Raw genomic sequence first — 27,006 nt, 5'->3', positions numbered from 1 at the left:
TACTGGTGGAGGTGCTTAAAATGGTTAGTTTTTATTCATAAAGCCAAACCCCCCCCAGAAAAAAACAAACAAACTGCTGATGTAACTGTAGCTGGATCTTAATTTGTTTGTCTCCCCTTAGTTATAGAGGAACTAAACCTATTGAATTAAAAGAACAGCATAGGAATTAAACAAAAAGGTGGATGCAGCACCGCCTCTAAGACCGAGAACTGAGCAATCAAAGACTGCTGACCATTCAGTTCTCAGTCTTCAGTGAGTCAAGAGCTGTCAGTCATCAGCACTCTGCTCTGCCCCTCCTGCATTTACTGGAGTGCTGGGCTGTGGAGAGGGTGGGAACAGCTAGCTCAGACTTTCAGCGACACTCTGAGAAGATGAGCCAGCTGCCGGTCAGAAATCTAAATTGGCATCTGCTCAGAGCCTGGATAGCCTCAGTGTCGTCAGCCAACAGCAGGCTGTAGCCCTCTATCGGCTGAAAGTGGGTCACAGGAGTGCAGAACTAAGTGCTCTCCTGTGACCCACAGGAGAAGAAGTAATGCAAAAAGAGCTTTGGCTCTAACTCTCCTTTACCAGTTTGCTTAAACAGTTACATTCAAGGCAAGCCTTGAATAAGAACTTTTGCAGTTACTAGTGTACTTCTGCTAGTTCTCAACTAACCTGTCCAGCCATCAAATGGCAAAGCTGATCACACGTGTAGCAACATGGCAATTGCAAATCACACAGAAGCTAAGAAGGCAGCTTCCTTGTCTGTATAGGATAGGAGGGTTTAATTCCACTTTAAAGCTGTCCTTGAACAAAAGAAAAAAACAAAACAAAGATCTACTTATTTATTCACAGCCCTTTCCACCAAAAAATATTTGTTGGGGAAAAATGTTTCAGATAATATAGTTTTCTTACTCCCGAAATTCCACCTGCGTTACCTAGGCAAGGGTGATGTTATTCTTCTGGCAAGATCTTTTGAGATTGCAGGCGTCCCAAACCCCATGAAATGAGGCTATTGCACTGTACTAGATCATCGCCTTGTGCGATTTGGGTAGTTTGCATTGCCCTGGATCTCACTGAAGGATGGTGAAGTCACCTCCTGAAGAACGGAAGCCAGGTAATGGTAAGTATATTTACTAAACACTTACCCCCATGAGAATGTATGTATAGCTACATTTGTTTTCTTTTTTTTTTTTTAAGTTCTGGATAGAGAAGGGAGGGTTTAAAAACCCATTTAGTTTACCTTTTGCTGTCTGTGTTTCATTAGGGAGATTTCCTTTCACTTCCTGTCCCAGAGATACAACAAGAATTTAGCAAATTTCTACAAACTATTCCCTTCTTCCCTCTTGACACTGGAACAGGTATGCCCTTACCTCTTGTTCTGGTGACAGCTGTGAAATTCTGAATTTTCCACCACTTTTTGCCTTGGTGGCAATGGCTACAAGGACAAACAGAGAGCGGAATCTCTCCAGTGGGGACACAGACGGCAATAAAAACTTGACAGAGGTTCTATACCTTCCCTACTCTAAAAACTGACAAAATGTTTTAGCTATACAAACATTTTATACAAAACTACTGGTGAACAGAAATACATTAAGTGTTTTCCTGCCATAGCTATATCTAATTGCTCTGGTTACTTATATGTGTGTGCAGATTAGCAACTAATCAATATATGAAAGTTGGTGCTTTGTTTGTCTGTAATTACCTAACCTTCTGATATCCTAAGAAGAATACAGTCATATACAATATAAACGATCCATGTACTTAGGAAAAATGTGAAATAAATGAAGGACCAGACTTTTATGAATTTTAAACTAAAAGACCAGGAAAATTGTGGCATTGTAGCGGGGACATTTACGATTCAGTATACAGAGTCCCATAGCTGCACATAGCTATTTACAATCAATGCTTTCCTACATTGGTGCATTTTTAAACCAAGAAATCCAGGTTATCAGCAGATATCTACTTGTTTCCCCTCTCTGAAATATTTGTTACTGTAAATAAAGGCAGTTTACTAATCAATGTTGTAAACAACTTACATTAGATATCTAGTTCCCCCGGTCCTGTACAGCCTTTTGACTGCCAATAAGAATCTTCAAAATTTTGCTTGTTGCCATGGGGATCAACTACAGAAGCAAGCAAAATGTGAGCAATTCCCAATAGGCCAAATTCATACTTCAAAAGGCAGTGCAGTCATATCAAAAACCATCGATTCTGTTTTTCCCACTTCAAAAATGTCTAATGATAAATAAAAGCACCCACACCTGGAAAGATATTATTGTATTATACAGTGAACTTTGTGATAATCGGGCTGCATTCTGTATGTGAATGATCCTATTGGGACACTGAAAGTGGTTGTAAAAGCATTTTTTTCTAAAATAACAAATACGTTATAATTACATGCTCTGTGCAATGGTTTTGCACAGAGCAGCCCTGAACCTCCTTTTCTGAGATCCCCTGCTGGCAATCTTGGCTCCTCTTTTCCTTTGTGTACCCCCCTTAGCAAGCCGCTTCTTATGGCTGCACACCTACGGGCTCGATCCTGTGCTGGGCTGTGTGCATCTATTGACACACACAGGGTATCTCAGCCCCAGCCCCGCTCTCTGCTCACAGGATTTGATTGACAGCAGCAGAAGCCAATTGCTCCCACTGTTGCCTCTGTGAGCAGAGAGAGAGGTGAGAGTTGCTGCACACTGGTACAGCACTGTATCGAGATAGGACAATACAGGAGTGTACGAAATATAATTATTTACTGCTAGGGAAGGGGATAGTTAAGTGACCCTTTTACTTTACCCTTTAACTTGAGATTCTCATTATTTAGAAAGAAATGCCCAAAATCCTCAGTATTCCATGAGTGTCTGGTGCTAATAGGGGGGCAGCAGATTACCTCTTTTCAATTCTGCTTTTTCAACCAAGATGAATTGAAGATTGGATGAAAAACTCCAACACCCCTTGCTGTAGAGCAGTGGTTCTCAACCTTCCTAATGCCATGACCCTTTAATACAGTTCCTCATGCTGTGGTGACCCCCAACCATAAAATTATTTACCCAGTAATTATAATTCATGAGTGTCGTTTTACCTCCAATACTGCTGCTTTCAACACAGTAGCTGCTTTTAACAGAGTAGCTGCTTTCAACACAGCAGCTGCTTTCTACACAGTAGCTGCTCTTTACACATCGGAAATATGTGTTTTCTGATGGTCTTAGGGGACCCCTGTGAAAGGGTCGTTCGACCCCCAAAAGGGTCGCGACCCACAGGTTGAGAACCACTGCTGTAGAGGCTTCAAGTGGTTACCCTGCATTAGGGTAAATATGTCTCAGTATTTGTATTGCTCAAAAAAGCAGAAATTAAAAGAGGTAATCTGCTGCCTCCCTATTAGCACCAGACACGCATAGAATACTGAGGAGTTTGGGTGTTTCTTTCTAAATAATGAGAATCTAAAGTTAAAGGGTAAAGTAAAAGGGTCGCTTAACTATCCCCTTCCCTAGCAGTACATAATTATATTTCATTTTCTGCTGCACTGCTGTATTCACCCACATCAACTGGGGAAGGAAAGCCATGTGAAAGCTACAAATCAACTTGCTGGAGTTCAAACGGAGCTTTAGACTACTTCCTGGGCCCCATGTGGCAGTACTGGGCCATTTAAAAGGCACTTCATGCTGTCACATAGCAGAAGGACAGTGAATCACAAGCTTACCTAAAGTTAAGTGCCTCTTCTACTTTGCCCAGATTGGAGAAAGAGAACCAGTTAAGTAATAAATGCCATTTTAAGAAATGTTGACATTTCTACTGCCTTGACTTAAAATAACAAGGTAGCCAGTGCAAAAAAAGTGGAGTTATGCTTTAAAAACAGTTATTGTACAAAAATGTGTCGATTATATACAGCAATGAAAATTCCTGCATTGTGAGAATAAAGACTTACAGGTAAGTTATTACAATGCAGGTTAGGACCACCTGTGATTAGCCAGCTACTACAACTCCCAGCATGCTTCTCTAGCCAGAGAGTGCATAAATCTGTCACAAACATCAAACACATTTCTATTTTAATACAAACAGTCATTGAGGCGCATTATGCGACTTCGGGAAGGTGCAAAATTTGGGGCTGCTGAATGCTTCTTTACACATTGGTATAAATGTTTATGTACAAAATATGCCAAGCCCCAATGAAATGGATCAAAAAAACTCCCATTTACCCCATAAGATAAATATGGACAAATATCTACATCTTGTAATAAAAAAGTCACAACGTAAATTGCTACATTTCTTACTATGTGTATAAAGTGAAATTTCACAGAAGCATAACTGGGGTACAATGAACAGCAAACAAAATAAAGTGTGAATGTGTATACATACTATATATGTATATAACAAAAACAAATAATATACATGTCTCGTGTATGGAAAAAAGGTCAGAACAATAAAGAGAGAAAAACTTGCCAGCGCTCATCCTTCAAGTGGACTGATACTTTGTATCACAAGGTGCTTCAGGTTCCGCCGAGCTGTCGGAGAACAGAATAGGCATAGGGCCAAGTGCAGAAAATTCTACTACCAAATGGGCGAATCAAAAGGAGAGAAGATGGCTCAGATTGCCAAGTTGGTAAAAAAATAATTGGGCACATAACTTCTAAAAGACATGTACACATATCCACAAGGCTATTTGTACAAACATTCTTGTTACCCTTACTGACTTGCCACAAACATTGAATTATGGGAACCTGATAAAAATAAAACGAGCAAAGAAAGGACTCCCTTTCAAACATAATAAGGACTTGGGTTGCTCTAGGCAACAGTTCACATCAGGTCCATTTTTTCTTTTTTAATTTCCTCAAAGTGATTGCTAATGTTGGAACAATGACAGCTGGAAACTGATCAGTTGCTATGAGCAACAATTTCCTTTAAAACATTCTTGTACATGAAAACCCGCAATGCTCAGTATACAAACACTGACTACTTTACATGGAATCCACTGCGTCATATCTCCTACAGACCATTCAGCATTGCTTAATATGTTTGTGTTGGGTAACCTCCTACTTTCTAGATATTCCCTTCTACTGATGACTCTGGGAACATCCTCTCCTCTGCTCCAGGCCCCTTTGGTTGGGTAGAGAATGTTCAGGTGTGGTGGATTCTGGGGGGTTTGGTTCATCCCTTGTCATGATTTGTAGGCGTCTTCTCACCACCCCTCTGAAAAACAAGAGACAGGTACAAGGTTGAAATTTTTCTTTATATAATAAAGTTTTGTTTTTACCATGGATGTTAGGTATGAAATTATTGCCACCTCTTAAAGGGTACCTCCACTTTTGTGGGGCAAAAATAGTGAAAAGAAAATATATAGCATATAGAATTGCGACACAAGCCATATTGTGATTGAATGTTATTAAAAAATTACCTTTCCTTTTCAATCTGCAGCCGCTGTACTTTTCTGTAAAAATGCAATGCAATACGGCTATCTGGAGGCATTCTGTACACAGATGGTGTACTGAATGCCCACCAGATATGTAATTTCTTGTTTAAATGATTGGCTCACTGATTTTTCCCAGAAATCTGCACTAAGATTCAAGTCAGATTTTGAGCATCCCCTGCAATAAAAAATTTGTCATTTTTCACGAGGTACTCCCAAAGGGAAATCACATCTAAAAGGATGCACAACTGGCCAATTTCCTCATTAGAGGCCTGCAGATGCAGCAGCTGATTGATAATTATGAAGTCACTCCCATACAGATTCACTCTGCACGTGGACACAAACTGTCATTTCTTCAGAAAAACAAAAGGTAGGAATTTGCAATATTTTGTTAAGATCCTTGCAATATACATAGATCTCCCAGACGGGAATGTTTATTGCTCAACAAATGTGGAGATACGCTTTAACCCCTGGTTCACTTCTGTGTGGCCGTGCGGACCGCGATTTGCGCGAGCATGAGAGCCCATTCATCTGAATGGAATCCCATGCCCCGGGACACGCAGGGAAGAAGTCCCTGCACTACTTGGGAAATCGCAACCCGCACAGGAACCGAATTTCCAGTGCGGGCGGCGTGCCATTAGAATTAATGGCACCCGCCCACGGGTCCTGCATTCCTGTGTGGGTGGTGCGGCTGCAAGTATTTGTGTGGGTCCCGCAGTGGCACCACCCGCACAGATGTGAACCAAGTCTAACTCTGTTACTCTTTAACAGTGCTAAATTTAGCACTGTATGCTATTTGTTGTCAGTGGTGCTTTTTAGACATACTATAGACTGGATCCCTGGGATCTCACTGCCAAACTACAAGTTTCATACCTCCTTTTGACACTTCTCTTAAAATGTATGTAAAAGGGACACATTTCTTTCTTTTTTACAATTTGGATAGAATGGGGGTGGGTAGGATCCTTTGTAAAGTTTTATTGTTTTATGTGCCCCCCCCATTAGAAAAATTACCCCGATGTGGTGAAATTCAGGATTTTAGAACTGTAACTAGAACAAAAGGTGAAAGTAAATATTCCAAGAATGACACCTGTTCCAGTGACAACTGTCTAAGAGGGGAACCTCACGTTGTCAGATTTCTTGTAAATTCCAGTTACATCTATGGGACATGAAGTCAATGAAATCTCCCCAAACTGGCTTCATCCACACTTTAATTACATCATATGAATCAAGTTAAAGCTGTGGCTGTACATCTGCTGTTGTGCACAACTTTTTATGTCTCCATCTTTTCTGTGAAATATGCAGTATCAATGGGAACGTCTCTGCAGACAGGTCTATTGTATTTCCCTCACCAACTGCTCACACTACACTCAGAAAAGTCCTGCTAGATCACATCAGGATGGCCCCTTTTGCAGGTATAACTATGTAAAACATTAAGAATAAGTGACTATATGGTTTAAAGTCCAGTAATACATTGTTTCACCCTCCTCTGCACATGCTCAGTTGCTCCCTATTTTTAGGCACAATGCTGAAAATGTACATGCTGATATGCTGACGGGTAGTTCACACTACATGCAGTCCAGTGAGTTTTTTTCTGCATCAAAAATGCATGCACAGTGTTTTCCATGTATTCCAATGGCCCTGGTTCACACCAGTGCAGTCAGTTCCTGTCAGTTTCCCATGCAGAAAAAAGTAGAACATGCTGCATTTTTCTGCACAGAACCATACTGGAACATAGCAAACTACATCAAAACTTCTCCGGAACGGAGTGTGGTGTGTACTGTAAGCAAAAATGTATCCAGAATAAATCCGGATTGCATTTTTTTTGTGTGAACTGGCCCTAAAGATTTATTGCTGCTCATAGGCTCTGGGCTTCAGCAAAATGGCAGCCTCCAGCAAGAAAAAACAGGAGCCATGCTTGGAGACACACTAATTTTGGTAGCATAATTGTTATTGTGGAATGTATGTTCCTTGCTAAAGTTGTTTTATCAAGTTGTTATGGGTACCGTTCCACTTTAGCTGCACTTGCTCAATAATACATCTGGCCAATCAGTAACATGTGGCTCCAGCCCCATACAGAAAGCATGCAGACCTGGTAAAAAGCTTTAAGGTCCCATGCACATAGGGCATTTTCCCAGCTCTCCTAAATGCCTTTCTTTTTGGCAGCAGTGTTTTGGCACAAAAAAACGCTTGACGTGTGTAAGCAGATCAAGCACTTGGGTGCAAATTAATATAATTGGTCAGAATAAAAGTTTCTTCTGGCCACTGAAATGAATTCATGCTCAAGCGTTTCACGTACCTAGTGTTAACATGTGTCAATCGGTTTTTCTGCCAAAACTCTGCTGCTCCTGGACGCACTAACAGAGTTTTTTTTTCTGTCTCTAAATACCCCAGTTATTCCACTACATAGCTTGGTGTCATCTGCAAAGACTGAAATGGTACTTTTAATCCCAGACCCAACATCATTTATAAATGTATTAAAAAGTAAGGGTCCCAACACTGAACCTTGGGGTACACCACTAAGAACCCTGGATGATTACAGTATGAATCAATAATCACTAATCTCTGAATACAGTCTTTTATCCTTTTTTTATCCATTTACAAATGGAAATTTCTAAGCCTGTAAATTTTAATTTACACATTAGCGGTGTGGGGAACCGTGTGAAATGCTTTGGCAAAATTCAAGTATACTATGCCCACAGCCAATCCTTTGTCTATGTTTTTGCATACCTTCTCATAAAAAGAAATCAGATTTGTCTAACAAATTTTGTTTTTCATAAATCCATGCGGACTATTGATTAAAATATTGTTTTCTAGCAAAAACTCTTGCTAGTAGAGGACTTCAGCCTCTCCATTGTATACACAGAGCTGAAGAAAGTATTCAATAAATTAGCCTTCTCCATGTCCTGTCCTCAGTAACAAACTTATATAGTAAAAGGCCTTGACCTTTTTACTATTCATATATTTGAAGAATGTTTTGGGCTCTGTTCTAATCTCTCTTGCAATCTGTTGTTCATTTTCAATTTTTGTGGCCTTGATTGCCTTTTTCCATATTCTGTTATATTCTCTGTAACATTTAAATGGTGATATTGTTCCTTCATTTTTATATTTTTTAAAAGCTTTATTATTTATAGCTATTTTAATTCTGGACGCAAGCAACGTAGGCTTTATTTTAGCCTTTTAAACTTATTGCCCATGAGAATATATTTTGCAATGTGCTAGCACACATTCGATTTGAGACATTTCCATTTCTATTCTTTGATGAAAATATTCCCTCCCAGTTTTGGAAAGCAGCCTTGGAAAATTTGCTGTCTTAAAATTAAGCATTTTTATCTTTTCAATATACAGTGAGGAACAGAAGTATTTGAACACCCTGCGATTTTGCAAGTTCTCCCACTTAGAAATCATGGAGGGGTCTAAAATTCACATTGTAGGTGCATTCCCACTCTGAGAGACAGAATTAAAAAAAAACATTTCAGGAAATCACATTGTATGATTTTTAAAGAATTTATTTGTCTTGCACTGCTGAACATAAGTATTTGAACACCTAAGAAACAGCAAGAATTCTGGCTCTCAAAGACCTGTTACTGTGCCTTTAAAAAGTCCACCTCTACTCCACTCATTAATCTAACTTAGTAGCACCTGTCTGAGCTCTTTAAAGACACCTGTCCACCCCACAGTCAGTCAGACGCCAACTACTACCATGGGCAAGACCAAAGAGCTGTCAAAAGACACCAGAGACAAAATTGTGAACCTCCACAAGGCTGGAAAGGGCTACGGGGCAATTGCCAAGCAGCTTGGTGAAAACAGATCAACTGTTGGAACAATTGTTAGAAAATGGAAGAGGCTAAAGACGACTGTCAGTCTCCCTCGGACTGGGGCTCCATGCAAGATCTCACCTCGTGGGGTATCACTGATGATAAGAAAGGTGAGCAATCAGCCCAGAACTACAAGGGAGGAGCTGGTCAATGACATGAAGAGAGCTGGGACCACAGTTTCAAAGGTCACTGTCGGTAGAACACTACGCCGTCATGGTTTCAAATCATGCATTGCACGGAAGGTTTCCCTGCTCAAGTCATCACATGTCCAGGCCCGTCTGAAGTTTGCCAATGACCATCTGGATGATCCAGAGGAGGCATGGGAGAAAGTCATGTGGTCAGATGAGACCAAAGTAGAACTTTTTGGTCTAAACTTCACTCGTCGTGTTTGGAGGAAAAAGAAGGATGAGTTGCATCCCAAGAACACCATCCCTACTGTGAAGCATGGAGGTGGTAACATCATGTTTTGGGGGTGCTTTTCTGTGAAGGGAACTGGACGACTGAACTGTATTAAGGAGAGGATGAATGGGGCCATTTATTGTGAGATTTTGAGCAACAACCTCCTTCCCTCAGTCAGAGCATTGAAGATGGGTCGTGGCTGGGTCTTCCAACATGACAACGACCCAAAGCACACAGCCAGGATAACCAAGGAGTGGCTCCGTAAGAAGCATATCAAGGTTCTGGAGTGGCCTAGCCAGTCTCCAGACCTAAATCCAATAGAACATCTTTGGAGGGAGCTGAAACTCTGTGTTGCTCAGCGACAGCCCCGAAACCTGACAGATCTAGAGAAGATCTGTGTGGAGGAGTGGGACAAAATTCTTGTTGCAGTGTGTGCAAACCTGGTCAAGAACTACAGGAAACGTTTGACCTCTGTAATTGCAAACAAAGGCTTCTGTACCGAATATTAACACTGATTTTCTCAGGTGTTCAAATACTTACAAATGACAAATAAATTCTTTAAAAATCATACAATGTGATTTCCTGAAATATTTTTTAAATTCTATCTCTCAGAGTGGGAATGCACCTACAATGTGAATTTCAGACCCCTCCATGATTTCTAAGTGGGAGAACTTGCAAAATCGCAGGGTGTTCAAATACTTCTGTTCCTGACTGTATTATTAAAAATAAAAGTAAAATAACATTATCTCAAAACTGTTATAGTTAACTATAAAATTCACTTTTTTCTTTCATCATTGAAGCATTGGGAACATTTTTCTTCTACGTCCTGTTCTGTAGAGACAACAGAAAGTGAAATAAACTCTATTGCTGTTTTGGGAACTCATAATGTAAGGACAGCAATAGAAATCTGACAGCACGGAACTCCTCACCACTCTACCCTCTACCATAAAAAACAGTGTTTGGTATTTAGGCACTTTAATTGGAAGGTCCCATTATAACTGTAATAAACACATTTTATTGGTTACTATAGTTTACTGCAAATCATCATTCTGTATTACAGATGGAATTGCACAAGCCCATTTACTATGTGCTTGTCTATAATGCAGCAGTAGATAAAATATACAATAATTTTGAGAAGAAGATTGTAAAAAATGCTTTGAATTCCCTGACAAATTATTTTTTCATCAGTGACACCTACATTTTCTAAACCCTTACCTCGCCTTGAGATCCCAGGAAAGGAGGGGCTTGTGCAGTAAGGATGGGAGGGGCAGGTGAAGATGCCATAGTGCTACATGTTGTCACAGGAAGTAGAGGTGGTGCAGCTGGCGTTATCAGACGCTGAAGGTCCCGCCGCTGCTGGAGGTGCTGAACAATTTGATACAGGACATTTTGCTGATCCTGCAAAAAACAAACAGTATCAATGATAAATGTTTGTTTAAACGATGTTTTAGCTGTATGCAGCACTTAGCAAAAAGACAGACAAACAGCAGCAACCAGTTGGCCAAAAAAGATTAACCTCTTGGCGCCGGCCGCATGCAAATGTGGGGCCTCCTGGAGTCTGGGCCTTGACGCTGAGCGGCTGCACATTTGCATGCAATTAATAAAAACATATGTGCTGAGAGCATGCGCCCTGCGCGCTCCCAGCACACGTCCAGTACTCATGGAAAGGTCCCGATCTCCTCTTGCCAATCGAGACCTTTCCCGATCATGTGAACGCTGTGACAGCGAATCACGGTGGTCGCATGACCCTAAAACCCCACTTCGCCTCCCGGCTTCTGAAACCCTTAAAGGGCCGGGAGGCGCCGGCGCCAAGGGGTTAATAAACCTGTTGCTTATAGCAAGCAATCCAGATAACAGGGAAAAAAAAGACAGCTGCAATATGGTTACTGCAGCAAGCTTTTTTTTCTTCTAGCTCTAATAATTACTAACACTATGTTTAGAGCAAGAAATGACACTTACCACAGTGAGATGAGCGGTGGTGATCTGCTGTAACTGCTGTGCTAGCTGTCTCTGCTGCTCTGACAGTGTGCTCAAAGAGGACAGGCTGTGGAGCAAGAAAAGAAAAAAGAGAACATCTTGACATCTTGGCTTAATGCAGTACAGGAAGTATTTTACATGTGTGAAACTTAAAGGGACACTTTTCAGTACCTGTAACATACAGGCAGTCCCTGAGTTACAAATATTCGACTTGCATACCAATCATACTCAAGAATGGAGGCACACGGGTCTCAGAAACTGCCGGGGCGGTCATCTTGCTGCTCACTGCATGCTGCCACCTACTGTCCATCGGACCTGTGAGTAATCCCACATCACTGCATGGCCAGTTAACCCTTCCCTATGCTATCCAAAACTTAAAAATAATTTTTTGCCTGGAGTTACACTAAAATATACCTGTTCCAACTTCCATACAAATTCTACTTAAGAACAAACCTACAGAACCTATCTTAAGGTTCTATCTTAAGGTAACCTGCCTGTATATTGATAATATTGCAAAAATGTTTTTGTTTCTTTAAATTTTGTACTCACCATAAATTACTTTTCTGTGAACCCATTGAGGGAGACAAGAAGTCTTCCCATTTGGGTTATATTTTTTCCTACAACAGGAATGGACACTTGAAAAACTTGTAGATCAGCCCAGGATAACCCCTCTTAATACCAGCATGCTTCGGTTTTGTAGCAAGCAGTACTAAGAGTATTAATATAAACACAGATGGGTGAGATATGTGTCCCTCAACACAATCCAAGAAATGGATTTTAAGGTGATAACAAAAGTCCTATTTTCTTTCTTGACCACTGAGGGACACAGGAAATCTTCACCTTCAGGATGACCAAATGTTAAAAAAAACCCTCTATTTTTGTGGGATTTTGAAGGCACAAAAGGACAATGCCAAAATTCATACATATAAAAAGTTTGATCGATTTGTATTGTTACAAAAAATGTTTCAAATTTCCCAAATAAAGAAAAGGGCGGCCAAACATTGTACATCAAACACAGATTACATTATATGTCATTAGAAGGTAGGGTTTCAAGTCAGAAAAGGACACATGACGTGTTTCCAGACATAACAATCTCTTCTTCAGACATGCCTAAATAAGAAAAGATAATATACATTTAGAAGTACATTGGTACATTCATTCAAATGAGATTCTGCTGCAGATTACATAAAGGTTACTTGCACTAACCCTACATTGGATGGTTGATGAAGAAAACCGCTACAATTTTTAAAATCAAAAGCCATCTCTTAGACAGGATCACGTGGAAAGAAATTCTGCCCTCAAGAGTGGGACAGGAGGAACAAAAGCAGTCCAACTGAGGGGTGGGAAAAAATATCAAGAGAACTAGGAACTGCCTGCAGCTGGCACTGGGTAAGGCAGATACATCATCTGGTAAGGGGAACATGATAAAAACAAGACCAGGTTGTAATATAGAATTGGGAGCTATGCCTGATGTAAGATAATGAAGAAAATAGTCTAATAACTAGTGATGTATGTCTCGATATGGGAAGTGAATACTGAACCATAGACGTGAAATCTGGGCTTGCTGATCCAACCAGAAGAGTAAAAAGAAAACCATTTTCCAAAGGAAAAGGCCTCACAGTCTTAACTGTGGTCAACAAGGAAAAATACTCCTCTCTAATAACTGGGACTGGACAGAGAAATCTATGAACAATGTACTGGTAGTGGGCAGACCCGCACCGATTGAAGTAGAGAAGACCTCAACCATCTGTTCCCATTAGGTTAAAGAGAAAAAGGGTGTACATACATGGAATGAGTGTCAGGGCAGACATCCACCTTGCCAAGGCAATGACCATGAAGATGACTTAGGTCAGAAGCACCAGTCCAAAGAGTGTAACAGTAGATCGTGAACACACTTAGAGAACCAATGTTTAATCCCACAGAGTCAGCAGGACCAAATGTCCCATAAAAGAATTAGCCAGAGGAAAAAAGATAGAACTCCTCTCAAAACTTTAGGGCACCCCTAGGGTGAAGCCCTATATCTTGTTTATCCTGGATCCTCAATGAGTTACAGGACTAGAGATGCTCCACGTCCCCAAATCCAATGATGCATTTGCGAAGCAAAAGGTAGAAGTGAGGAGTCTTATCAGGACAGTGAACAACATTTGCTTTGGAAAATCTAAAGCAGGAAAGATTGCCAAAAAGATCTTCCTATCAAGTCTGTGAAACAAAAAGGAGTCAAGGCCTACATTAGGGTGTGCAGATCCAAAAGCGTCATTAATTAGGGAATTCCATGCTACTGCCATAGGGTTCCTGTATTTGGACCCTAGCTTGTCCAAAACACAGGTGCCTAGGGTAACATAGAGCCCCCTGATTCCCTCTGACAATAAAAATTCCCTGGATCAACAATCTGTGGTGTTATTACCTAGTGTTGCAACAATACCAATGTCGATACTAAGAATTTGCACAAGTACTCATACTCGTGCACATGCTCCGATAACTGATACCTTTGTGGTGCAATTTGAGCCCATACAAAATAAATGAGCTCAAATCGCACTGCAAAGAGTTGCATGCGTTTTGAATAGGAATGCTGTGCGATTCCTGTCAAAATCAAAAGTGGTTTGTATGGCTCAAATCACACCACATCCGCAGGGAAACTGTGTTCTTATTCAAAACACATGCAATTCTTTGCAGTGAAATTTTAGCCCATTCATTTTGTATGGGCTCAAATCACACCACAAAGGTATCGGTAATCATTATTGGCAAGTACTTGAACACAGGTATCAGTACTCATACTCGCCAATAAACCACCCGTATCGGTGCAACCCTATTGTTACCTATAAATCTTAATATCCAGTTGTACTTTTTTAGGAATGCATCCAGTTCTCTACTGAGCTGGCCAGAACAATTTCTTGAGGGAGTCTATTCCAAATATTCACAGCTTTTACTGTGAGGAAACCTTTCTGACTGTCATGTTTCACATGACTGTCATATGCCTTTAAGTGTTCTTTGTATTTTGTCTCTGCTCCTCCCTTTCCTTTGGTTTAGTTCATGCTGTATAGATAGCCCCACCATTTTATTCATTTTCCCAGTAACGTACCTCAGATTCAAGCCTCATGTCTTAAGGAGATCACATTATAATCTTTTGACCTATCCAATGTTCATTGTTGTAAGATTCTCTCAGTTTATGGAATAAACTTCACAAGATCTTCAAGGTGTCGTATGGATCGAGTCACTGCCTGTGTTATTCAACTAAGACTGGAGTTATCGCTATCTCATCACAACTAAGTTACAGAGATCACACTTTCAATGCTTACATTGGAGAGACAGAACACTGACCTTTCTGTAAGTACATGAAAATTTTATTTTTTTCTGAACAAAAAATATTTCCTTCCAGTCTTGGACAATAGCCCTTAGTCCTTACTTTCCAACTAGTTACGGTAGCTCTGAAGGGGAAAAGGTTTTTAACACAACTGTCTACATTTTACTCACAACAGTAAGTCTTTAGTGATGGGGAAAGGTTAACTATTGCAGCTCTGGTCCAGAAAAGCTGAAAAAAATCTCCAGATATACTGCCTGACCTGAAAAGTCCTTTGGTAACAGAACATATACAGCTTGCCAATGCCGTCTGCAGGGCTATCGCAGAAAAAACACCATTTATTTAAAGAACTGGAAAAACCTGCCCTCATTCCGTAACTAGAGAGACTTCCAGGATTTCCAATATTTGGCCTGAAATCAGTAGCAGTTATTGGAAAAAACTTCCAAATTAAGCAGACTATAACAGACAGGAAAGAACATGCATTTCTAAAGGACATAACACAGTGGGTGCTATGGGAGGGGTCATAGCCCCAATGGGGTTTGCATTCAGTTTCCTATGTGCCTAGTGTCCATTTCTCCTGTAGACAGAGGTGTAACCCTAGGTTTCTTATTATCATCATCAAGCTGTGACCCCAACGTGTGACAGAGGGGAAAAAAAAAATAGTTAAAATACTCCCCCACAAACATATAAAAACAATCAAGGTGCACGTATGTACATAAACGCCTACAGAGGAATTCCGTTTAGGCTAAACCTCCTCCCACCCCCATTCTAAACCTATTCTATCTAACCCTGTAAAGAAATGATCCCTATATTTACCTATTCTGAAGCTGCACTGGTTCGGTCCCAGGATCAGCTGTCAGTGGTGGCTTCTGTGTAGAGGAGGGACAGCCAACAATGAATGCCCCATAGTAAGTCTATGGGTGATGTCATCTCCCAGGCATTTGCAGCCCAGCCGTTGTCAGCTTTCTCTCCTGCACACAGAAGACCGGAGCAGAGCGGCTTCAGAATAGGTAAGTATAGGGATCTTTTCTTTACAGGGTTAGATAGAGTAAGTTTAAACTGGAGGATGGGAGGTTTAGACAGCATTAGACAGCCTTGCATACACCATAAACAGAATGAGTTTCAGGGCCATAATTTTAGCATAATTCTGAATTCAGGCAATAGAATGCTGCATCAGTCCAGAATTGGATATGTTGTGATTGCAGCATGGTTAAGGGACATATGCATTCAGGGTAAAAGTCAAGGCCCCCAAGTGCTCACAAAACACGGACAGTTGGTAGTAGGTGAGGGTTAGTGACGAGAGAGTTGGATAGTTGGAGGTGACTAAAGTCCCTGTATACGCAGGCAGTAGGAACAAATTGAAGTTCCTCTTTGCGTTTTACAACAAAAGCAGCAGAAGAAAGACGCTTCCTTGACACTGTATGATTGAAGTTCCACAGTGTTTATTCCTTCCAAAGCCGACAAGAAATGGGGAATAAAGGTGCCCAGTGACCAATGAAAATTAGGGAGTTCCCGCCTACTTACTGAGTCTTTAAAGACAGGCAGTGCCTGCGGCTCTGAACCTTGAGAGCCCTCCACAGGTAACCTAACCAGTGCTAGGTCTTGAAAGCGCTTACACGAAAGCCAGTGCCTAAAAGTCACCTCCAGGCTAGTCCTGCAACATCCAGTTCATGGTACAGATGTGGTATGGTCCAGAAGCCAGGCTGAGAAAAACTGTGATAAATAGCTGCAGATTAGAGGGAAACACTCCAGCAGCGGTGTAGAGAAAAGTCCTAACTGAAGTAAAAATCGCAACACAATCACAGGCTAGTCTGTAAAACAGCAGAGCTGAAGAAAAGATGCCCATTTTCTTTTGGTATTCCTAAATTCACATTGAGGACAACCACAATGACAATGAATAGCTGTAGTCAAAGAGAAAAAGTTCGAGAAGGGATGTAGGAAAGTCTTGTTTGAAAAAATATTGAACAAAAAATGTACTGACAAAAATTGGCTAGTCTTTAACACAGAGGATCTGGCGTCCATTCTCCTAGGACACCAGCAAAAAACCGAGGCATGCCAGTAGTAGGAGAGACCATCCTGGGCTGGCCAATAGGTTTTTTTTTTTGTTTGCCAGTGTTCAATCCTCCTGTGGGTGGCAGCATACCCTGCAGGTTTAAGACTTCTCTCAAAGGATGAAAAAAACAAAACAAAACGTCTTTTTGTTGACTTAATGTTTTAAAGAACAAATGCATATTTAGTACAGCTGTCCTTTAATTACTTGCCCTCACCCTCCAAATACACTCATTTGGATAAATACTCACCCTTAGCCCTGATCCAGCAATATATACTGTTACGGCCCTCTTGTAGACAGTCACCCAAAAAATATTCCTGTTGGGCTGTGTAGTTACCTTATTCTTTTCTTTGGGAAGCCATACTTATAGGGGCCTTCAGTGACAATAAGGCTACGTTCACACTAGCTTTGTCAGCAGGCATCAGTCAGGTGTTTGGGAAGCGGTTTTAACGCTTCTCAAACGCCTATGAAAATTCTGCACATGGCAACACACAGTGCTGTTCACACCGTTAGCGTTGCGTCGCGGCAAAACTGATGCCTCATGTCGAGTCAGGAGGAGTTGAAGCTTCCCATTCAAGTCTATGGTGCCACTCTTAAACGCCTGGCAGGAGTTTGCGGTGCAGTTGTGAGGCGGTTGCGAGGCATTTGTGGAGTGCTAATACCCTTTAACTTCATTATAGGTGTTTGTGGTGTGGTTTGAATGCTTGGCAAACGCCTCAAAAGCACGCATAGGGCGTTTGAGGAGCGTTAAAAACGCTTCCCAAACACCTGTCTAACACCTGTCAAACGCAATAGGTTAAGTGTGAACGAAACCTAAGGAATACAGCTCTTCCAGTAAGGATCCTTTAGAGCTCAAACATGTGCGGTGAGGATTGAAGCTCAGGTTTCACAGCTAATTGACACAATAGTTGTTCAACGGTTCAGATCAGGTTTACATCAGGTTCAGGATAGGATTAGGCAAGGATTTTATCCTGTTCACACACATGTGCAATTTAGAAATGCCCATAGAAGTCAATAGCCTGTAATCCGTACCTGAACTGGACCGCACTGCTCATAAATCAGACAGGACTCTTTTTCATTTTGCACCGCCAGTGCACCGGATATATGTGAACAGGCACAATAGGAAGCAATGTTATTTCACATGTCATGCAGATTGGATGTGGTTCAAAACGCATCCAATCCACATATATGTGAATTAGCACTTAATCTTTACTAGTTTATAAATTGGTTTTGTATATTTTTAGATTTGTATAAAATCTTTATTTTACAAATAGAGTGCATTTCATGGCAATTTGTTTGCAAACCATAAAGGGTTTTCCAAAATAAAGCCCAGCACTTTCTGCTTACTTTTTGATCGTCGCTGTCTAACTGAAATCCCTATGGGTATATAGCTCCTTAAAAAGGGAGGGCTATATGTCACTCCTCAGACTTATTTAGCTGTGTTTTTAACTTCATATCCTGTTATTAAAGTCTATTCAAAACAAAGAATATTCAGGCTATTCACAGCAGGACAAGCATTAAATTACTCAAAAGTAGTTTTAACCACATCAATGCTGGGCACTTTTACCCCCTTCCTGCCCAGGCAAATTTTCTTCTTTCAGTGCTGTCGCACTTTGAATGGTAATTGCGCGGTCATGCAACACTGTACCCATATTACATTTGTATAATTTTTTTCACACAAATAGAGCTTTCTTTTGGTGGTATTTAATCACCACTGAGTTTTTTATTTTTTACTAAATAAAACAAAAACAACCTGAAACTTTTGAAAAAAAACGCACTTTTCTTCGTTTCTGTTATAAAATTTTGCAAATAAATACCATTTCTTCATAAATTCAGGTCAAAATGTATTCTGCTACATTTCTTTGGTGAAAATAATAAAAACTTAATTTGTCTTTTTTTCCAAAATTTTCTATTATTTTTTATTACATTATTTTTTTACTATTTTTTTTTCAACACACTGTGACCAAAGCAATACAATGTCACCATTGTAACATTGAACTACTCTGGGCAAGTCATCAAGACTTTTCTTTTTTTTTTTTAACACATTATGATTGTATTTCATTGATATCTGCAACCATCTGAATAAAACTGATTCATTCAGTCTTTTGTTGTGATTAGCTGTGACTGGGCAAAGCTGATCTCATGATACAGATGGGCTGTGATTGGCCCTGTCTGTATCATGTGACTGCTTTGACCAGTCACAGCTAACAACATAATTGTATACAATGGATGGCATGACAGGAAGCCATCCTTTGCATACAACTGATGTGATCTGCTATGATTGGTCACAGCGGTCACATGACACTGGCAATGGACCAGTGTAGTAATATGTCATCATCTGTGTCTTGTGGACACAGCCGGTGAAAGATCGTGCTGCTGCGCGCCCCCATGAGCAGCTCGTTTTGACAGGACGTCATATGACACGCAGTCACAACGCAGAGTGTCCTGCCCAGCCGTCAATCTGCAATAGGCTGGGCGGGAAGGTGTTAAGCATGCACCCTGCAGGACACAAGTGGCACAGAAAGAAAATTCATGAATGAAAATAAATAAAAATGATGCAACACAAGTTTTATTCCTGTGCACAATAAATCACAAATATACAAAACAGTATGTATTTCCTTCAAATGATCTTGTTACAGTTGATCTTAATTCATTAACTCACCTGGCTGGTATATGTGAGCTGGCAGTCCCGCTGCGTAGAGGATTCTGGGCCTGTCCTAGAGTGCTTTGAAGATTTCCATTGATATTTCCCAATATGCTGTTCAGTGAGAGCATTCCAGGATTTCCAGAGAGAGCTCCGAGAAGAGGAAGAGTTGCTAGTGTAGGGGGACCTCCAGGGCCTGCACCTCGTATCAGCCCATTCATTAGCTGCTCTGCTCCCATGGCAGGAAGTGATGGTGCTGTCTGAGGCAGAGGGCCTGGGGGAGGAGTACTATGCAATGACAGACAGGAACTGCTTCTGCTTGGGCAGCCAGAGTGTGGATCCTGTAAATGGGAGATATTAGAAAAATAAAAAAAGTGAAAAATATCTCGATATGTTCTTGAGATGCAGGCTAAATATTGGGAGATGCAGGCTAAATATTGGGAAATGCAACTGAAGGAATGACAAAGACAATGAGAAAAAAAGCAGTAAATATACTAACATAGACTAATTCTAGGTTCACACTCATGCAGTGCAGTAAATCGTATGTGATTCGCACAGGAACCACACCGTATTCCTGTGCAAATCACATGCGAATTGTGCGCGGTGCGATTCGAGCCATACATTATGTATGGCTCAAATTGCACCGCATCAGCTCCAAGAGGGTGCAGAACCCTTTTTTGGGTCTGCACTAGAATCAGATCCCATGGGTATTCACACCTATGCAATTCGATTCTGCATAATGTACCGTTTTGTTTGCGGACCGATTTTGCCCCATTGTTGGTGTCAGTGGCAGGAATAATGCCTCAAAGGCTAGATAAAGGCAAGCAAAGGTCTGCATCTGGTTTGCAGACCACTGCTTCAGACCATACTCCTAGATGATGGTCTGTCTGAGCCACCAAGACATGGTGGAAGAAGAAGCTTATGCACCCTTTTAAGATTCATCTGGGATGACAAGAGAATCAGTCTTTCTGGAAAAAGCAGTAGCCGAGGAATAGACTTTAATATTCTGAACCACATCAAGACAATGGAGATAAATTTCCTTCTAGTGAACTGGAAACATTGTCCTGGTTGAGGCAGAAACTTTCTTAGGCAACAAGGAAGTCTCAGGCCTTAACACCACCTTGTCTCTATGCAAACCCAGAAAGTAGAAAGAGGAATGTCTCGCATAGGTTCAAATGGTGGTTTCTGAAGCAGAGGGAACCACATTCAGATCCCACACAGTCACAGGGCGACAGATGAAAGTAGCCACATAGAAGCACACCTGTACAAAAGTTCTTAATCAAAAAGTAGGAAGAGGACAATCACTGAAACAGAACAGAAGGGGCAGAAACCTGACCCTTGATATGCCTCAGAGCCAAAATCAGGTCTAGAAGCATCTGCAGGAAGGAGAGGGTTTTTCCTATTGACAATCATCTGGGATGGATGCCCTCATTCGATGAGAGACTTTGCAGGAAGTAAACTTCTTAGCTTTTAGGATTGTAGGAACCATGGAGCCACCAGAGCATTCACTGTTTCCATTAGATGATCTCTGTATCTGAAGACACACTTGTCCAGCTTGTTAAATATGGAGGCCAGGAATTCCACATCCAGCATCCCCCACCTGCAACACAAGTCCTGAAACGCTTCCAAGTCAGAGGACCGCTCTCCCCAGATTCAGGTGCTGAGGGCTAAGGAAATTCTGCCTGTCAGTTGTCTACATCTAGATTGTGCATGGCTGGAATGTGAAGTTCTACCCAAGACAGGATTGGAACTGCCTCTTGATTAGTTACATAGTAAGGTTGAATAAAGACACCAGCCCATCCAGTTCAACCTATGTGGGTGTGTGGGTGTTCATGTCAAAAATCCTATCTCATATCCCTGTATATTGTCCTTGCTAAGATGCCCATCTTAGGGAGTTTTTTTTAAACTATAGATACTTCCCACTAACACTACTGATTGAGGAAGGGAGCTCCACATCCTTACCGCCCTGACAGTGAAAAACTCCCTACGCAGTTTAAGATTAAACCGCTTTTCCTCCAATTTTACTGAGTGATCCCGTGTCTTACACTCCCTGAGACTGACTAGTTTATTCCTTATGTTAGAATCGCCATTGAGGTATTTGTATATCGCTATCAAACCCCCTCTCAGGCGATTCTTCTCCAGGGAGGATAAGCTTAATGTTTGTAGTCATTTCTCATAACGGAGGTCCTCCAGCTCACTTATTAACTTTTTTGCCCTTCTCTGGACTCTCTCCAGCTCCAGTGCATCCTTCCTGAGGACTGGTGACCAGAACTGGACGACATACTCCTGATGTGGCCGGACCAGAGTTCTATAAATTGGCAGGATAATAGTTTTATCTCTTAAGTAAATACCCTTTCTTTATGCATGCTAATATTCTGCCAGCTTTGCTTGCTGCAGCTTGGCATTGCATGCCATTGGTGAGTCTGTGATCTACTAGGACCTCCAGATCCTTTTTCCATCCTGCATTCTGCCAGATGTCCTTCCCCTAGTGAGTAACGCACGTTAATATTTTTAGCCCCGAAGTGCATTACTTTACATTTTTCAACATTAAACCGCATTTGCCATGTAGTTGCCCACCCCTTTATTTTATTAAGGTTCTCTTGTAAAATTTCTATATAGTGCTCTGATGTTATTGCCCTACTTAGCTTTGTATCATTAACAAAAAAGCAGATTTATACCAACCTCTATATTATTTACGAATAAATTAAACAGAATTGCTCCTAGGACAGAGCCCTGGGGTACCCCACTTACCACTCCAGACCAGTCTGAGTAGATGCTATTTATAACAACCCTCTGGATGCGCCCCTGTAACCAGTTTTCTATCCATGATAAAACCCTATGGTCTAAGCCTACAGACCTCAGTTTGTACATTAGATGTTTATGAGGGACTGTATCAAATGCTTTTGCAAAATCCAGATACACCACATCCATCGCCCTTCCTTTATCTAGATTACATTTCACTTCCTCATAGAATATTAACAGGTTAGTTTGGCAAGAATGACCTTTCGTAAAGCCATGCTGATTACTACAAATGATACTATATTCATCAGCAAAATCTTGGCTATTGTAACATATTATCCCCTCCAACAGTTTACATATTATCAATGTTAAACGGACTGGCCTGTAGCTTCCAGGAATATATACCTATGCCCTTTTTTAAATACTGGTTCCACATTGGCCCTTCGCCAATCCATTGGTACCATTTCTATCAGAATGCTGACTATAAAAATTAGGAATAATGGTCTGACTTTGACCTGACTGAGTTCTTAGAGAATTCTCAGGTGTAAGCCATCTGATCCAGGTGATTTATTTGCTTTAAGCTTATTATTTTATTATTTATTTCAGGTACTTATATAGCGCCGTCAATTGACGCAGCGCTTTACATATATATTGTACATTCACATCAGTCCCTAACCCTCAAGGGGCGTACAATCTAAGGTCCCTAACTCACATTCATACATACACATACTAGGGCCAATTTAGACAGGAGCCAATTCACCTCACAGCATGTCTTTGAAGCTTTCCAAGTCTTTTTCTGACACTGGCTTCTGTAAGCCACAAGAGTACATTCTGTAATGCGTTACTAATGATACAGTCTTGATCACGATACCCCTTCTTTTCCTTTGTAAAAACTGAGGAGAAGAATGCATTTAGTACAGTTGCCTTCTTCTTATCATTTATAACCAACTTCCCTTTATCATTCTTAATGGGGTCAATATGTTCTGTCCTCTCTTTTTTCTATTATATTTTAAAGAATTTTGTTTTTTGTTTGTTTTACTCTTCTCCGCTATGTGTTTCTCGGGGTCTATCTTAGCCACCCTGATTGCGTTCTTACATTTCTTATTGAATTCCTTGTAGTGCTGAAATGCCAACAATGACCCCTCCCTCTGCCTTATATTTTGTAAAGGCCTTTTTCTTCTCTTTAATATGTATTTTTGCATTAAAGTTCAGCCGCCCAGGTTTAATCTTAGCTCTTTTATATGTGTTGCCTATTGGAATGCACTGACTTAAACCTCTATTTAACCCCTTGCCTACTGGGCACTTTTACCCCCTTTCTGCCCAGGCCAATTTTCAGCTTTCAGAGCGGTCGCACTTTGAATGACAATCATGTAACACTGTACCCATATGAAATTTTTATAATTTTTTTCACACAAATAGAGCTTAATTTTGATGGTATTAATCACTACTGGGTGTTTTATTTTTTGCTAAACAAATGAAAAAAATACTGAAAACTTTAAATAAAAAAAAGTTTTTCTTAGTTTCTAAGGCTGGACTGATAGGCAGCAATGATGGGCACTCATAGACGGCACTGATAGGTGGCACTGACTGGCAGCACCAATGGACACTGGCAGCACTGATGGGCACAGATTGGCAGCACTACTGGGCACTAATTGGCAGCACTGATGGATACTGATGGGCACTTATGGGGCTGTGCTGATAATCAGTGCCCTGATCAGTGTAGATGTCTGCTTTCACAGAGTTAAAAAGAACCCTGAGGATGGAATAGACCCTAAGAACAGTGGGCAACATGATTCAAAGCTGTAGTCATCTGCACCATCAGAACACAAGTTGCAGCCAGCCTTGAAACTGCTAATAGAAAGTGAGCTGGGGCAACCAGTACAGTGGGACTTTTCCCTTCATGCTTAGAATCAGGCATGTTGTGACCACATGTTGGTAAGGCTTGAAGTAAGAGAAAAAGCCTCAGGTACTCACAAAACCCTGACAGCTGCTGATGAGCGTTGGGATGACCTGAGGTGACCAAAGTTACTGTAGTGAACAAGAGGAATGAAAGAAGGAAGATGGAAGTTTCATATGGATCGTGCAAGCAGGAGTTGCAGTGGGGAGATGCTCCCTCAATGCTATGAGGTGGTGAAGAGAGAGCAGAGTGTATATGACACTCCACCCAGCTGATGGCGACAGCGTTAACTCCTTCCGAGGCAAAAACCTTCAGGAATGAAGATTCATATAAGGCAACTCCTGATGCTTGGCCTGACCAGTCCACTCGATAAAGGAGTCTTCAGACATGGGGCTTGTGATGAGGTAATGCCAGTGGTTGCGGACCTGGAAAACGCTCTACAGCTAACAAACCAGAATGAAGTATGGAAAGTGTCCCATGAGGAAGTGCCTGAAAGCCACTTCTAGACTATCCCTGCAACATCCAGTCCAGTGGGGTCCAGCCAGAGTCTTCAAAAAGCCAGGATGAAGACAACTGCGCTGGATAGTTGCAAGCAAAGAGAAAAGGCGCCAGTAGGGAGGTCGAGAAGTGTCTTGTTTGAAGAAAAATTTGCAAAGCATTGGTTAGTCTTTAACATAGCAAATCTGAAAATAGGCAGTCTATTGCCATAGAATACTAGCAAAGGCATGTTGGTAGTAGCTGGGTTACCCTGGGCTGACCTTTAGGGTTTTTTTTTTTTTTGCCAGTGTCCAATCTTCCTGTATGCGGTAGTATAACCTAAATGTTTAGGACTTCCTGTGTCTCTCAATCCTATGCATTTTTTAGTCTACACTAAATGGAGAGTACACTTGATAAAAAAAAGTTTCCATGATAAGTGCAAATTCCATGATATTCCTTTTTGGATGTACACGAACAGAACAATGAAGTATGGCCAACGGGCATCTTGCAATCTTCCCTCCCCCTCCCATCCATCTCACCTCAGAAGGAGAGTTCTCTGTTCGAAAGCTGCTCTTTGATGTGGGACTCTTATTGCTGAAGGAGTCCTGCGAACTCACTGCGGGTAGAGAAGAAACAGACACTGTTAAAGAACAACTGTCACCGGAGAATTATATAAGGTGCCATTACTGACCTCTCCCTTTGAAAATGCTAGTTCTCTGCCTACCATGCAAATGCTTTCAGTTGCTGCCCTGGAGCAAAGTATTCTCCTTTTTTCACACTCAATTACAGGACAGCAATGGCATATGCAGTACATCTCTCATGATACAGTCAGGTCCATAAATATTGGGACATCGACACAATTCTAACATTTTTGGCTCTATACACCACCACAATGGATTTGAAATGAAACGAACAAGATGTGCTTTAACTGCAGACTGTCAGCTTTAATTTGAGGGTATTTACATCCAAATTAGGTGAACGGTGTAGGAATTACAACAGTTTGCATATGTGCCTCCCACTTGTTAAGGGACCAAAAGTAATGGGACAATTGGCTTCTCAGCTGTTCCATGGCAAGGTGCGTGTTATTCCCTCATTATCCCAATTACAATGAGCAGATAAAAGGTCCAGAGTCCATTTCAAGTGTGCTATTTGCATTTGGAATCTGTTGCTGTCAACTCTCAAGATGAGATCCAAAGAGCTGTCACTATCAGTGAAGCAAGCCATCATTAGGCTGAAAAAACAAAACAAATCCATCAGAGAGATAGCCAAAAATTAGGCGTGGCCAAAACAACTGTTAAACATTCTTAAAAAGAAGGAACGCACCAGTGAGCTCAGCAATACCAAAAGACCCAGAAGACCACAGAAAACAACTGTGGTGGATGACTGAAGAATTCTTTCCCTGGTGAAGAAAATACCCTTCACAACAGTTGGCCAGATCAAGAACACTCTCCAGGAGGTAGGTGTATGTGTGTCAAAGTCAACAATCAAGAGAAGACTTCACCAGAGTGAATACAGAGGGTTCACCACAAGATGTAAACCATTGGTGAGCCTCAAAAACAGGAAGGCCAGATTAGAGTTTGCCAAACGACATCTAAAAAAGCCTTCACAGTTCTGGAACAACATCCTATGGACAGATGAGACCAAGATCAACTTGTACCAGAGTGATGGGAAGAGAAGAGTATGGAGAAGGAAAGGAACTGCTCATGATCCTAAGCATACCACCTCATCCGTGAAGCATGGTGGTGGTAGTGTCATGGCGTGGGCATGTATGGCTGCCAATGGAACTGGTTCTCTTATATTTATTGATGATGTGACTGCTGACAAAAGCAGCAGCATGAATTCTGAAGTGTTTCGGGCAATATTATCTGCTCATATTCAGCCAAATGCTTCACAACTCATTGGACGCCGCTTCACAGTGCAGATGGACAATGACCCAAAGCATACTGCAAAAGCAACCAAAGAGTTTTTTAAGGGAAAGAAGTGGAATGTTATGCAATGGCCAAGTCAATCACCTGACCTGAATCCGATTGAGCATGCATTTCACTTGCTGAAGACAAAACTGAAGGGAAAATGCCCCAAGAACAAGCAGGAACTGAAGACAGTTGCAGTAGAGGCCTGGCAGAGCATCACCAGGGATGAAACCCAGCGTCTGATGATGTCTATGCGTTCCACACTTCAGGCTGTAATTGACTGCAAAGGATTTGCAACCAAATATTAAAAAGTGAAAGTTTGATTTATGAATATTATTCTGTCCCATTACTTTTGTTCCCTTAACAAGTGGGAGGCACATATGAAAACTGTTGTAATTCCTACACCGTTCACCTGACTTG

The 27,006-nt window shown here is 41.2% G+C and overlaps 1 protein-coding gene across 2 annotated transcripts in view; it reads right to left on the bottom strand.

The window, feature by feature from the left end:
- Positions 1-3,799: 3,799 nt before the first annotated feature.
- Positions 3,800-27,006, bottom strand: part of MLLT6 (MLLT6, PHD finger containing) — a 127,623-nt gene continuing 104,416 nt past the window's right edge. For both annotated transcript variants that reach the window (XM_089674301.1, XM_089674302.1), the window contains 5 exons: positions 25,216-25,292; positions 19,582-19,904; positions 11,554-11,638; positions 10,810-10,992; positions 3,800-5,163 (listed from right to left, as the gene is read on the bottom strand). In XM_089674301.1, the coding sequence (XP_089530427.1) occupies positions 5,122-5,163; positions 10,810-10,992; positions 11,554-11,638; positions 19,582-19,904; positions 25,216-25,292 (710 nt within the window). In that variant the 3' untranslated portion in view covers positions 3,800-5,121. The remainder of the gene's footprint in view (positions 5,164-10,809; positions 10,993-11,553; positions 11,639-19,581; positions 19,905-25,215; positions 25,293-27,006) is intronic.

This window comes from Staurois parvus, unplaced genomic scaffold (genome assembly GCF_062004578.1).
Source record: "Staurois parvus isolate SC_StPar_1 unplaced genomic scaffold, SC_StPar_1.0 ptg000151l, whole genome shotgun sequence".
NCBI classification, from domain to species: Eukaryota; Metazoa; Chordata; class Amphibia; order Anura; family Ranidae; genus Staurois; species Staurois parvus.
The sequence above is the reverse complement of the archived record's forward strand: the minus strand, read 5'-3'. Positions and strand labels throughout refer to the sequence as shown.